A 13,202-nucleotide genomic window follows, 5' to 3' on the forward strand; every position below is an offset into this window, starting at 1 on the left:
GATGGGGCAGGTCCTGAAGGATGGGACAGGTCCTGCAGGGTGGGACAGGTCCTGCAGGGTGGGACAGGCCCTGCAGGATGGGACAGGTCCTGAAGGATGGGACAGGTCCTGCAGGATGGGGCAGGTCCTGCAGGGTGGGACAGGTCCTGCAGGGTGGGACAGGTCCTGCAGGATGGGACAGGTCCTGCAGGGAAGGGTGTCCAGTGCCTGGGAATGGTCTCTGGAGCAGGGACAGGGAGCAGGGAACGCACTCAGAGAGAACTGACAGGGGGAAAAGGAAAAAAAAAAACCCACCAAAGTTTCTTTACAAGTTTTGAATTTCACATTATCACGTAGTAACCATTTTGCTAAATACAAGCATATTTTCAGTCACGTACAGACAGCTAAATACAGCATTATTTTCACATTTCGTTACAGTGCATAACAAAGCGAGGACAGTGTAAAGTACGCTTGTATTCTGGAGGTTCTGAGCAGGTTCAGTCTAACATGCAGATTGTTTTTAACATGTGGTACACACCACAGAAAGTTAGGTTTTGCTTTTTTTTTTTCTCTTTTTGTCCTAGAGTATAAGAGCTCCTGACCTTTAGCCTGTGAGAGGTATCACCTTCTGATTTCTCAAAGTCCCTCTAAGTCAAAGCATTAAAACCAGTTGTTAGAAAAGAATTCTTAGCATATCCAATAAGTTCTTCATCTTAGAAAAAACATTCCAAATTTTGTACAGATGAATCTACATTTCCTATATTTTAATAAGCTGTCTAGAAAATGCAAGGAATTAGAAAAAGATGTAGGTAATGATTTCTCTATCATTTAATATAACAATTTATTAACTCTAAGTAGTTAAGACCGTGTACATTTTCTTCTGTATTGTTCCTCTTTAGAATTACAACACTTCTATATTTAAATTGAAGATTCACTCTGGAATTTCTCCCTGGGAGCAGTAAAGGGGAATGTCCAAAACCCATTAAATAAAATATTGTTTGTCTCATGAGAAGTGATCGTTCCTCTCTGGCCAGGCTCTCACACAGGGAATTACAGAATTTGACTATTGCTAAAATGTCTGATCCAACTCCTCAGTGCCCCTCACGTCCCCCTGGGGCTGCTGCTGTCCTCAGCCAGACACCCCCACACCCCCCTGGGCTCCAAAAGCTGCAGTTTCCATCCAGGGAACAGCAGGTGACCCTTTGGTCCCTGTGTGAAATGCTCTGATCAAACCTGCCCTGGGGGCTCCCTGCACCCACCTGTGCTCACCCACAAACAGATTTTGGAAAAGGCATACCTTTCTCTCTTTTTTTTATCTTCAGGGCGCTCAGCCACAAGTGCCTGGCATTCCCTGGCCTCTGGCAGAGGTGTTGGACACTTCCACAGCCTGTTCAAGCAGGGACAAACTCACCAAGAAGTGCCAGGCCCCTGCCACCCCTGTCCTGGCTCCCTGTGCCCTCCCAGCAGGTGCAGACTGAAATTGTTCCTAGAACACCAAAAACAAAAGTGTTCAGGGTTCAGGTTGTTGGGCTGGGTTTGCTGCAGGTTTGGGGTTTTTTTACAGCTTCAATACGGAAACCACAGGGCTTTTTTCTTAATTCAGACCTGCCCCTGTGCTGCTGCAAACTGTGAGAACGGGTTCAGAAGGAGAAACAGTCTGAACTCAACAGCAATCAAGACCTGTATTTCTGTAGATGGGGCAGATTAAAGAGCTGGAACAAATATTTTCTTTTTCTCTACTCAGAGGCCTAAAATAAACACTAGGTGCTTCCTGTGGCTTTTACCTAATTCCCCCTCCTGCCCACTGCAGTTTGGTGTATAAAGCTTTCAAACACAAGTAAAAGAGTCACTACAGTTTTGTTTGTTCACTTTCAATAGGCTGAACTTCCCTAATTTGCAGTCACCCCACTGCACTTCAAAAGCTTGGGTTAAAATTTGGCAGAAGCAAAGCTTTAAGTGGTGAATGGCATTCCCAGAAAACATCCACTTCCACACAGCTTTTGTGACATGGCTGCCACCCATCACGGCCAACCTGAGATGGGTCCTCTTTTGTCACATAAAACGTGGAGGAAAACAAATTTTACTCTTGAGTGTGTCTTGAGGCTTTCCTTTCCTCCTGCTCAGACACTCCTGCTGTGTGTTCCACCCTCCCAGTGCCACTTCTCTCCACAGAGGCCGAGACAGAAAATGACACTTTAACAGCAGAAAGTACCAAGGGAAGCTCTTGCTTTCAATGCCATTTAACTTCTTTAACAGCAAATCTCACTTTTTAGGACGTCTGATGCACCTGAGTTAAGCTTTTCAAGTTTTTCATTTGGTTGGGTTTCTTTTTTCCCTCCCTCCTTGTGCCCTGGCTGGTGAGGCCATCAGTGCTGTTACTGAGACAGAAATGGGGTGTCCCACCTGGCTGCAGCACCCCAGCTTTAAGACATCACACCTGAGGACATGGTTCTCTCTTTATGCCCTTGATCACTTCACTGGAAAGCCCTGAACTTGGGGGACTTTCAAGGTACTCACCCAGGCAGTAAATGAGTAAAAACTGCATTGAATAATGCCTACTGCAGCAAGAGTTGCCACTTAGAGTCATGGTTCAGCACAGCAAGAAAGACACTGTTAAGGGAGGAATAATTTAAATATTAATTACTAATCAAATAACTACTGTTTTCCTCTTTAAATCCCACAAAATATGCTTTGCTATCGAACTAGGTTCAAGAACATGAGAAAGAAAACTCAGAAGTGTGCACACCATGTCAGTAAACTTCTCCTGTGGAACTGACCTTACGAGGAAATGGTATCTGTGCTGCCTTTAGACCTTCCTGGAAAGAAACAGCTGGCACAGACCAAGATGCCCTCCTGCTTTCTGTCTGCCTGTTTGTCGTGCGACCGAGTATCCACCCTGTGGCTCCAAAAGCCAGCAGGGAGCTGTGGGTTTACCTAAAGAGAACATGTACAGTACCCTGCGTACAGCAGCCCGTTCAGCTCTGTATACTCCCTCCTGCGTTGTGCAGCCCCTCGTTTCTGCTCCCTGTCTCCTTACAACATCCACATGCACCCTCACTCGCTCTCCTTCAGGTCTGTACCCCCGGTTCTGAAAGGTTATTTGGAACAGAACATTTCTTCCCAGGGTCTGTCCTGGTGTCCAAAACAACGTGGGAGAGGCTGTTCACCACGGGAGCGCCGCTCTCCCTCCCGTCACACCGAGTTCACTGAGTAAAGTACGTTTGGTTAGTAGAGTTCATCACCACGCGCCTCCCTAGGGGAGCTCAGCACAAGCACCGCCTATCTGATTTCACCACCTCCTCTGAGGAGTGCACCACGTTCGGGACGAACCCGCTCTTTACCCCTTCCCATCCCTCCTGGATGGAAATGTCCCCGCGCTTCACCAGCTCGTAGATGTCCCGGGTGAGGTCGGTGAAGGCCTTCTCCACGTTGATGGCGTCGCGCGCCGAGGTCTCGATGTAGCGCATGCCGTAGGCGGCCGCCAGCTTCTCGGCCTCGTGCCGCGTCACCTGGCGCTGCGTGTCCAGGTCACACTTGTGGCCCACCAGCACGAACACGATCTGGTAGGGCTGCACGTGCACCTTGGTCTCCTCCAGCCACTCGTGCACGTTCTGGAAGGACCTGCGGTTTGTAATGTCAAACAGGAGGAGCCCTCCCACCGAGTTCCTGTAGTAGGCTCTGGTGATGGACCTGCAAGCCAAGGAGCCGCAGCAGAGTTAAGTTACAGCTGTGTGTCCTTTAAGAAAGCAGCATTACCACCACCCTGCAGAATACAGGGCAAGAGAAAGCCATGCAGGAAATGCCTTAGGACTTCCAGCTTGTGCTCTTAAAAGGAAAATTTATTTTGGCTTAAAGATTTCACGCTTCGAGCTGCCCCACTGATTTACTATAGCTCTCTTCCAAATCCCCACCACCAGTTTTTTCTCATGGATTCCTGCATGCCCCTGGCTGTTGAGTCCCATCCCCACCATGTCAGTTCTCTGGACACCTCATCCAACCCACTGGTGACAAATCAAAGATTCAATTGAAACCAAACAGCTGCTCTCCAACAGGAGAGGTCCTGGAAGGTTGGCCATGGGGATGCAGCTCCCAGGGACAGGGACATCCACCCATCCCTACAGCTTCTTCCACTACACCACTGGATTAAAGTGACATTGCAGTGACAGGACACTGTCACTGTTCGTGGCACTGACAGGAGCAGCCTGCCTGACCTCAAAATGGTACAAGAGCTTCCAAGGAGAATCTGCACTAACACCGGTCATGTTCCTCCCAAATACTGACAGCACTAAAGACCCCAGAAAGCAGGCTGGGAAATGGAGCCCATCTCCCACAGCTCTTGGGAGCCAGGCCAGCCCACGGCAGCCAGAAGCAGCTCAGGGGATGAGCAAACACGGGGTGATGGAGCAGAGCTGAGGCCACGAGGCTGAGCAGAGCCACAGTTCAGTGGCTGCCACACAAGGGACAACCAAGCAGCTGAGGAACAGTGGTGTTTCTGCAAGTCATGGATTCGCTCTAAATCCAGAAGCAATGATCGATTTCAGCCCCTGGAGGAATTCACATTCAGGCCTGAACTTTCCTTGCTGGAGTAATATAAGCACTGCTGCATTTTACCTTAGGACAAGTCTTTTTTTGGCTGTGCAAGACTGTTGTCAGGTGCTGTCTGGTCAAAATTGCCTCAAGAAAGGATGAACTAGAGTTTTCAATAATTGTTTTGTCACTAAACACACGGTGATGGGTGAAAATTCACAGATAAAACTGAAGAAAGCAGGAAGCAGAGGAAAAAACATATTTGGCTGTGTTTGAATAATTTCCCCTCTCCAACTGTTTGGTTTAGGGACCACAGTCACTCTGCACATTTGGCACTGAGGGAATTAGATCTGCCTTTTGCTATCTGGCCAGCTGCATACAGATATTGGCACTTTGACTTCACCCCCAGTGTCACAGACATTCCTGCTTCTCCCTTGTGTTCCGTGCCACCAGCCCTGGCTCCTGCTGCCAGCAACAACAACGCCCCAGGTACGTCTGAAAGACGTGATGGGATCTAAGCTGAACGCTGCTTCAAGGTAAAATCAGGTGAAGGTCTCAGGGCCCCTCCTTAAAGCCTTTTCCACAACTGTTCTCCTCACCATCTGCAGGAGGCAAAGCACATTGCCTTCATGCTGCCTCCCCAACTCCCTTCTGAGATTTGCACCTTTCCCTCCTCCTGCCACACTCACGCTGCTGCAGAGCACTACAGGCACTTGCCCCTACTTTGGCCAAGTTTTAACATCCAGGCACTGCCTCTGTCCGGGAAGTGTCCCCTGCCCTGAGCCCGCGGTGGGGACACTGCGCCCACAGGGCCTGTGCCTGTTTGTTCATCTCCCTCTCAGCCAAGGCAGAGCGGCTGGCTGGAAGGAAACAGCTCTTCTGGAGGTGGTGGGACACAGCTCCAGGCAGCCAGGGCTGCACAGGCTCTTGCTTTTGCTGGCATTACACAACGTCACGTTTCAGACAAGAAACAGCAGTCTCTGAGCAACGAGGGATGGGCAAAACCTGCCAGAGCCGGGAAGAATCGGACCCTGCTCCTCTACAGCTCTAAAGCGGCCTCAACACTGCCCCAGGCAGCGCGGTTTGGGGCTGGGCTGGCAGAATTTAACTGTAATTCAAGCCTTGACTGCACAGAAATCGCTACTAATTTATGGAGAGTGAAAGAGCTCACGTCAGGGGGTCAGGAAGAGCAAAATTGTAACACAGCTGCTGAGGAGAACAGCAAGGTGTTTTCAAAATAACTACCGTGGTTTTGTCCTCGTGGGGCAGCCGTAAACTATGTAAAGCAGACTGGAAATGCTCAAATCTGAAAAAGGGGGGCTCATTCTTCCAGGTTTCCCTCTTACGAAATTCCCTGTGCTTGACAAATGACAAAAATAGTTTCAGGTTTCTGGAGAGCACCTGCTCCATTGTGCCTCTTGCCTATGACAAGTCCAAGGGGCTTTGGCTTATTCCAGTAACAGCTAATTCTTGTTTCTAGCCAAGAAACCTACCTTGTAGGAGGAACCCAAGAGTTACCTTCATGGGGCACAATTTGTCACAGAGAGTGGTTTGAAAAGGATAAACACAAACCAGATTTTACCTTTTTTTTCCACATTTCTGAGTGCACCCTAAAGGCCCCTGGGTTTGCTCCAGCTCTTCCCATTGGGAATTCAAGTCTGCCCCTTGGCAAGGGCATTTCAAAGTTGCACAATGGGGTTTTTTTTAATGTCACTGAGCATTCCTGCCCCTTGCACTGCTCGTGCCTTTGCTGCTGCTGCCCACCGCAGCAGTGCAGCTGCCCTTGTGCTGAAGGTCACCTGCTGATCGTGTGACAGACCCCAGGGTCAGCCCCAGCACCGAGGGCAGCAGCCCCCGGGCCCCCTCAGCTTCCTCACGTGTGACAGAAAGGAAATTGGAGCATCCGACAGCTCCTGCTCCTCACAGCAACGGCAGGGACAGGGGAAGGCACTCAGGTGTGTTTCCTACAGCTCCAAAGCTGGAAGCTGATGCAACTGCCAGCTAAAGCACCTCCTCTCTCGGCAGAATAAAGCGGCAGCTCCCTGCCTGCAAGGCTGCGAGGCAGCAGAGGAAAAACCTGTCAGAGGATGAGGAGCAGCCACTGCACATCCTGGGCCAGACCCCAGTGCCACAGATGTGGGGGAAGGTGGTGAGAGGGGTGGGGGCAGGTGAGTTCTCATCTACTGAATGAAACCAAAACATTCCTCGTCATTACAGCACAGAAGGAGAAGCTCCGTGGTGCTGCACAGAGATGCGGAACACAGGAAGTGATCCCAGAGGGAGCAGGATGGAAGAGCCGATGAGGGTTAAAGGCACGTGAAAAATGCATGCAAACAGGAGGAGAGGAGCTGCGGGTCCCCTCACACCCCTGCGAAACGAGAGCAGCAGGTCTGAGCCCCTCTTTGGCTGGGGCCGAGCCTGCTCCAACCCGGGCTGCTGCTTTTCCCACACGGTGCTGTGGGAAACTTGGCACGGTCCCACATGCTGCCTTTATTCCACTTCATCGTGACTTGGTTACTGCTGCTTAAGCTCCCAAATTGCCGGTGCCCATGCGGCACTCTCCAGAAAGCACCTGTCATCCCTGCACAGCCACAGCCAAGGATTGTCCCGACCTTTCCCTGTCCTCCGGAGAGCCGAGCGCTGCTGTCGCAGCAGAGCACCAGAACAGATATTCCACCGCATTTCACGAGCCTCAGCCTCAGCGCCGGGCTCTGGAACATCCTGGTCCCTGCCTCCGCACGGCGGGGACGCTTTCCCTGCCAGCTGCATCCGCTGAGGCACGGACAGCTCCAGGCTGGGGAAGCGCACCCGGCGCTGCCTCGGGCCTCGCACCCTGCACACCCACACCTGCACATCCACACCTGCACACCCCGCACACCTGCACACCCCGCACACCTGCACATCCACACCTGCACACCCCGCACACCTGCACACCCCGCACACCTGCACATCCACACCTGCACATCCACACCTGCACACCCCGCACACCTGCACACCCACACCTGCACATCCACACCTGCACACCCACACCTGCACATCCACACCTGCACACCCCGCACACCTGCACACCCACACCTGCACACCCCGCACACCTGCACACCCCGCACACCTGCGTGCGCCCATTCGCAGGGATGGCGGGAGCACACGAGGTGCCAGTTTGCCTCCTCTTTGTCTCATCTCCACACGCCTCCCCCAGCCCGCAGCCCCCGGCCCCGCGCCGCAGCTCTCACCGGAACCGCTCCTGCCCGGCCGTGTCCCAGATCTGCAGCTTGATCCTCTTGCCAGGCTCGATCTCCACCAGCCTGGAGAAGAAATCCACGCCCACGGTGGGGTCGGAGATCTGGGCGAAGCGGCCCTCGGTGAAGCGGCGGATGAGGCAGGACTTGCCCACGGTGGAGTCGCCGATGACGATGAGGCGGAACTGGTAGAGCCAGATGGCCTCCATGCTGCCGCCGCGGCCCTCAGCGCCCGCCCGCCGCCGCGCCGCCCATGCCCGGCCCGGGCCCCTCAGGCGGGGCCCATGGCGGGCGGCGCCGGCCCTGCGCGCTGCCCGTCACCCCCGCCGCATCCCGCCGCGCTCCCGCCGCCCCGGCGCTGCGCACACCGCGGGGCCGGCCCGGGGCCGCCGCCAGAGAGGGCCCGGGGCCGCCGGACCGGTGCTGGAGCCCGGCCGCGAGTCGGAGCCGGGGTGAGGGACGGGGGGTGAGGGATGGAGGGTGAGGTTCGGGAGATGCGGGGTGAGGGATGAGGGGCGCAGATGCAGGATGCGGGGTGAGGGATGGAGGATGCGGGGTGAGGGATGGAGGATGCGGGGTGAGGGATGGAGGATGCGGGCTCGGGGATGCGAGGTGCGGGATGCGGGGTGAGGGATGCGGGGCGCAGATGCAGGATGCGGGGTGAGGGATGCGGGGTGGAGAATGCGAGGTGAGGGATGGAGGATGCGGGGTGAGGGATGGAGGATGCGAGGTGAGGGATGGAGGATGCGGGCTCAGGGATGGAGGATGCGGGCTCAGGGATGCGAGGTGCGGGATGCGGGGTGAGGGATGCGGGGCGCAGATGCGGGTGCGGGCTCAGGGGTGCGGGATGCGGGCTCGGAGGCGCGGGGGCGGGCGCGGCCGGCGCGGTGCCGGGGATGCAATGGCGGCCGCGCGGTACCGCACTGCCGGGAGGAGCCGCCAGCCCCGCGGTGCGGGAGCCGGGCGGGGCGGGGCGGGGCGGGACCGCGCGGGCCGGGCCGGGCACCGCGGCCGGAGCCATCCCGGGGAGAAGGGATCCCCTGCCCGGGAACGGGGGGAGCCGTGCCGAGCCCATGGCCGGGGACAGCTCACCTCGCTCAGCGCTTCGCCGGGGGAAGGGGAGGTCGAGCAGGGTACGCAGCACCTTTCTGGGTTTTAAACCCGAGACTCGTTTCTGGAGAGAGTCAGCTCCTCACTGCTGCACCGGGGGCTTCGTTCCCATTGAAATCCAGCGGAGGAGCCAAGTGCTCCTGGCACTTCTGCACCGCCCCAGGGTGACCTGCACCGCACCTGGAGAGAGACAATGGTAACAGGCATTGTACTCACGAAACCAAACAAATACCATGCTGACACACGCACGTGTGTGTCTGTATAAATATATATAGTGTATATATATATATATGATGTGTGTATGGTGTCAAAAATTAGGAATTACAGACGTTAAATACCCAGCAATTGTCCCCTGGCTCCCTGGGACATGGCCGAGTTTGAGCACCTACTTTTAAAACTCTGACAGAGCAGAGCTTTCCCTTCCCTCAGGGAGGGAAAATTGACATGTATATTATTAAAAAAAAGTGAGTAAAATGTCTGTATTCAGTCAGACACAGAAAGGAGGAATATTGACACTTTTAAAAAATTTATGAATACGTTGGGTTTTTTTAAATAAGGATGGTTTCATTAAGAGCTCCTCCTTCATGACCACTATTGAAATAAATGCATTGAGAGTGGCTATTACATTCATTAGGTCCTCAGAAAAAGGACATCTGTACAGGCATGAGACAGTTACCCACCTTGTAAATTGGACTAGGACATTAGAGAGACCATTTCAAGTCTTGAGGAATAAATGGCAAGGAACTTTTTCAATACTCTTTGAAATATAATCTATTTATTAAAAAATAACAACCCCAAAAGATCCTACTTTAACATACCTCAGGACAGGAAAGAAAATTGATGAAGCAATCTACACAGCAACAGCAACAGTGCAACAGAAAAATATTAAGCCTATAAATCCAAGTTAGTGGTACATTATCCAGTGACTCATTGCCAGCGAGGCTTTGTGGGGATCTGGTGCACTTTACTGAATGATTTCTGAGTACTCCATGCCCATTAGTTGAAGCCCACAGCCTACTGTGGTTTCTCTTCTCTGTTTTTTCTCTCCTGCACGCACTTTCCTTTCTCCCACAGGTGCTCGAGCAGGTCAGAGTCACCCACCAGCAGCACCTCCAGGACAGCTCCAGGCAGTGGACAAATCAGCCACTGAAGCAAGGATTTCTTATTTAAATTTCTTTTGCGGCATAAAAGCTGAGACAAAATGAGGCAAAAGCTGGAGAACAACTCCGTTGCTAGCCTGTGCTCTCTGTAGTCTCTGTCCAGAGGGATTATATCCACTCCCTTTCAGTGCCAGATGATGAACCCCTCAGCAGATACCTGGGCTCAGGTGATTGCTGTGCATGCTCCAAGGGGCAGGAACTCACCTTAGGCCTGGCCCCAGCAGTCCCTGTGGCTGGGCTGGGCTGGTCTGAAGGCAGGCAACTCCTCTTGGGCTCTGAGAAATCAAACAGGAGGTCCTGAGCCGTGGTCAGGGGTGTCTCAGAGCCAGACACCCTCCCGGATCTCAGCACTGCACCCCACAAAGGCACTTCACAGGATCGTGGAATGGTTTGGGTTGGAAGGGACATGAAAGCTCACCCAGTTCCAAACCCCTGCCATGTGCAGGGCCACCTTCCACTAGACCAGCTTGCTCAGAGGCCTGGATTCCCTCTAAATAGACAGAATTCCCTCCAACCAGTCTAGTGTTCAGCTGTAGCTTAGCTTTTCTCTCAAACCAGTGCCCCTCACAGCCCACAGGGGCTGAAGCCATCTCCAAGCCCAGAGCTGCACTACAAGGAGCAGAGTGCATCAGCACTGCACACACCATGCAACTTTAATGCCCTTTCAGTTTCCAAGGATACAAAAAACAATCAATCAGCCACAATCCCTGGCTGCACGGGAGCTCTGGGAGGCAGCCCGTGTCTGTGCCCCAGCCTGGGCACAGCAGTGATCACAACCCTCTGGTGAACTGCAGCACCCACAGCCACACGTTGGCACCCCTGGCCTTGCAGGGATTATATCCCAGCCACACTCACAATCTGCTCATTGCTGCAGAGATAAACTGCACCAAGCAGAGCCCTGAGCCCCTCCACAGCCAAACAGCACAGAGAGCAGTCACTGAAAACAGTCAGGGGCCACACACCAGGATGGTGGCAGTGCTGAGAGCAGGGCTGGCAACCACAGAGCAAACAATTTATTGGCTAGTTCTAAAAAACATCGCTGCTAAACTAGGCCTGTCCAGATGTGACACGGAGACAGATTACACTGCTGACAGGGATGTGATGGCACCCATGACCTATGGCTGACTGTGCTGCTGTAAAACCCAGGACAGAGGGAAGGTATTAAGGCGAATTAGTGTTTATTATTTATACCGTGCCCACAGTTAGTCAGGGTGGTGCAGACACGCGTAAAGTCAAGGGCACCACACAGTGCTCTGGAACTGACAGCAGGCACTGGGAGCATAATTCAGGACTTTGTGATGAGGGGACAGCCTTACAGCCTCCAGCAGCAGGAGCAGGAGGGGAGAGCCGGCAGGGCTGAGTGCCAGCAGGCACATGGTGTAGCTGCTGTCCCACCTTGGCTTTTGGCTGGGCTAAAGTGCCTTTTGGAGAGGAGGAGTTCTCTGGCAGGCTGGCAGCCTGTGTCCCCAGGAAACCTGTTTGTTCTCCCTCCCCAAACACCCCCTGTCAGCAAAATGCCTCTGGTGCACAAGGGAGTGAGCACTGCCCACCAAGGCTGTCCCAGGCATGCTGGCTGGGGCTCCAGGGGTGGCGTCCTGCAGAGCTGCCACTGGTTCCCCAGTGTCACACTGGGATCAAAACAACAGCAGCAAAGCAGACACGGGCTTGACAGAGTCCTGGCTGAGTGATGCTGGCTGTTCCATTAATGGGCCCCCATCAATATGGGAACCCATTACCTAAATGGCTCTTGGTGCTCCTTCTGTACCCAGCTGAGAGGCAGGAACATCTTGAGAGCCATTTATCCCACTCAGCTTGATGGGAAGAACCGTCCTCCACTACCACTGCTCTCTCCCTTGGCTGCAGAGGAACAAAGGGCCCAGCACAGAGCAGCTGCTCGACTTCAGACACCTTCACCTGCCCCATCCCCTGAGCAGGGGGCTCTGCCTCCTCACAGGAGATTAACGAGGCACAGACACAGAGCTGCAAAGCCAGCCAGGACCCACGGCCGTGGAGAATGTGAGAGAGACACAAATGCTGAGAAACCTCAGAAATAACCAGAGAATCCTCTTGGGTCGGCAGCAGTGCCCCAGGGCAGTGTTAGCGTTTGCTTTGCAGCCAGGATGGACAGGGAAGGTCATTAAACTCTCATACAGTGTGACCCACTCGGGTGGATGTGTCCAGAGGATGTCCCCACATCCCTGCAGGTGGCACAGCCACCCTCTGGTGCCACTCAGCACCCATGGCACAGCCTCTAGCCCCAGCAGCGGGCACACACAAACAAGTCATCTGGGCTTTTTGAAGAGACATAAAACATCTACAAAATGCTTCCCTGTGACAATAAATCAAAGGGCAGCTCCTTACCACGGGAGGGCTCACTCCAGATGCAGGTCCTGGTGTCTTATTTCAGATTATGATCACACTAAAATGGTCATGGGCTGGCTGAAAAGGGGGCCTCCCATCAAGAGATCATTTTATCTGCCTGAGTCTGCCTGAATCCTAGCACAGATCCTCCACTGGGAATATTATGTCCTTGTAGCTGTTCTTCTCAGGAAGGGAACGGGATCTGCTTAGAGCAAATAGAAGCCATTAAAATCAGGATAAATTAGTAATGGTGAGTGGGAGAGAGAGGGGAAGGAAGGGAAGGAGGTTATTGTGATTTTTCTTGCTATAAAGTGGGTGTTTGAGCTACTTACATTGCCAGAAAACAGCTCCCTGGCTTCCCCTCTGAGTCCAGAGTTCAGACTGCTTGCTTACAGCTCAAGAGCTGCTTTGGGTTGTTAACAACTCCTGTAATGGTATTATGGGCTGTTAAATGCATGAAATCTGATTTCTGTTCCTGCTGGTAGCATCTCAAGTTTAGCAGCTGCACAGGGTAGTAGAGAAAAGGCAAAACACACTTGCAGTCACTCTGTTCAGCCCCTTTTCATCTCAAGCTGCCACACGTACTGAGGATTACTTGTGGGGGTCTTTAAGGTGCTGCAGGGGGTGGCTGTGGCTCTGCTGTGTTGTACAGTTTCCATTGTGTAATATACAGGATGTCAAGTAATTCACTAAACCCTGACAGCAGTCCTGGAAAAAAGGAAAGCTGACCTACAGGAATGCCTTCATGCACAGGATTCCTTCCTCTCTGAAGCAGGGCTGGTTTAGCTAGTTTGGGTCCACAGCAGAGGCAGAATTACCACAGCCCAGA

The 13,202-nt window shown here is 53.2% G+C and overlaps 1 protein-coding gene across 1 annotated transcript; it reads right to left on the reverse strand.

The window, feature by feature from the left end:
- Positions 1-257: 257 nt before the first annotated feature.
- On the reverse strand, positions 258-7,951 carry RAB39B (RAB39B, member RAS oncogene family). The gene is made up of 2 exons (XM_063416867.1): positions 7,737-7,951; positions 258-3,669 (listed from the first exon to the last, which is right to left on the reverse strand). Exons 1-2 carry the CDS (start codon positions 7,949-7,951, stop codon positions 3,243-3,245), a joined length of 642 nt encoding a protein of 213 aa, XP_063272937.1. The 3' UTR covers positions 258-3,242.
- Between the last annotated feature and the right edge of the window lie 5,251 nt (positions 7,952-13,202).

Source organism: Prinia subflava, chromosome 20 (genome assembly GCF_021018805.1).
Source record: "Prinia subflava isolate CZ2003 ecotype Zambia chromosome 20, Cam_Psub_1.2, whole genome shotgun sequence".
Taxonomy (NCBI): domain Eukaryota; kingdom Metazoa; phylum Chordata; class Aves; order Passeriformes; family Cisticolidae; genus Prinia; species Prinia subflava.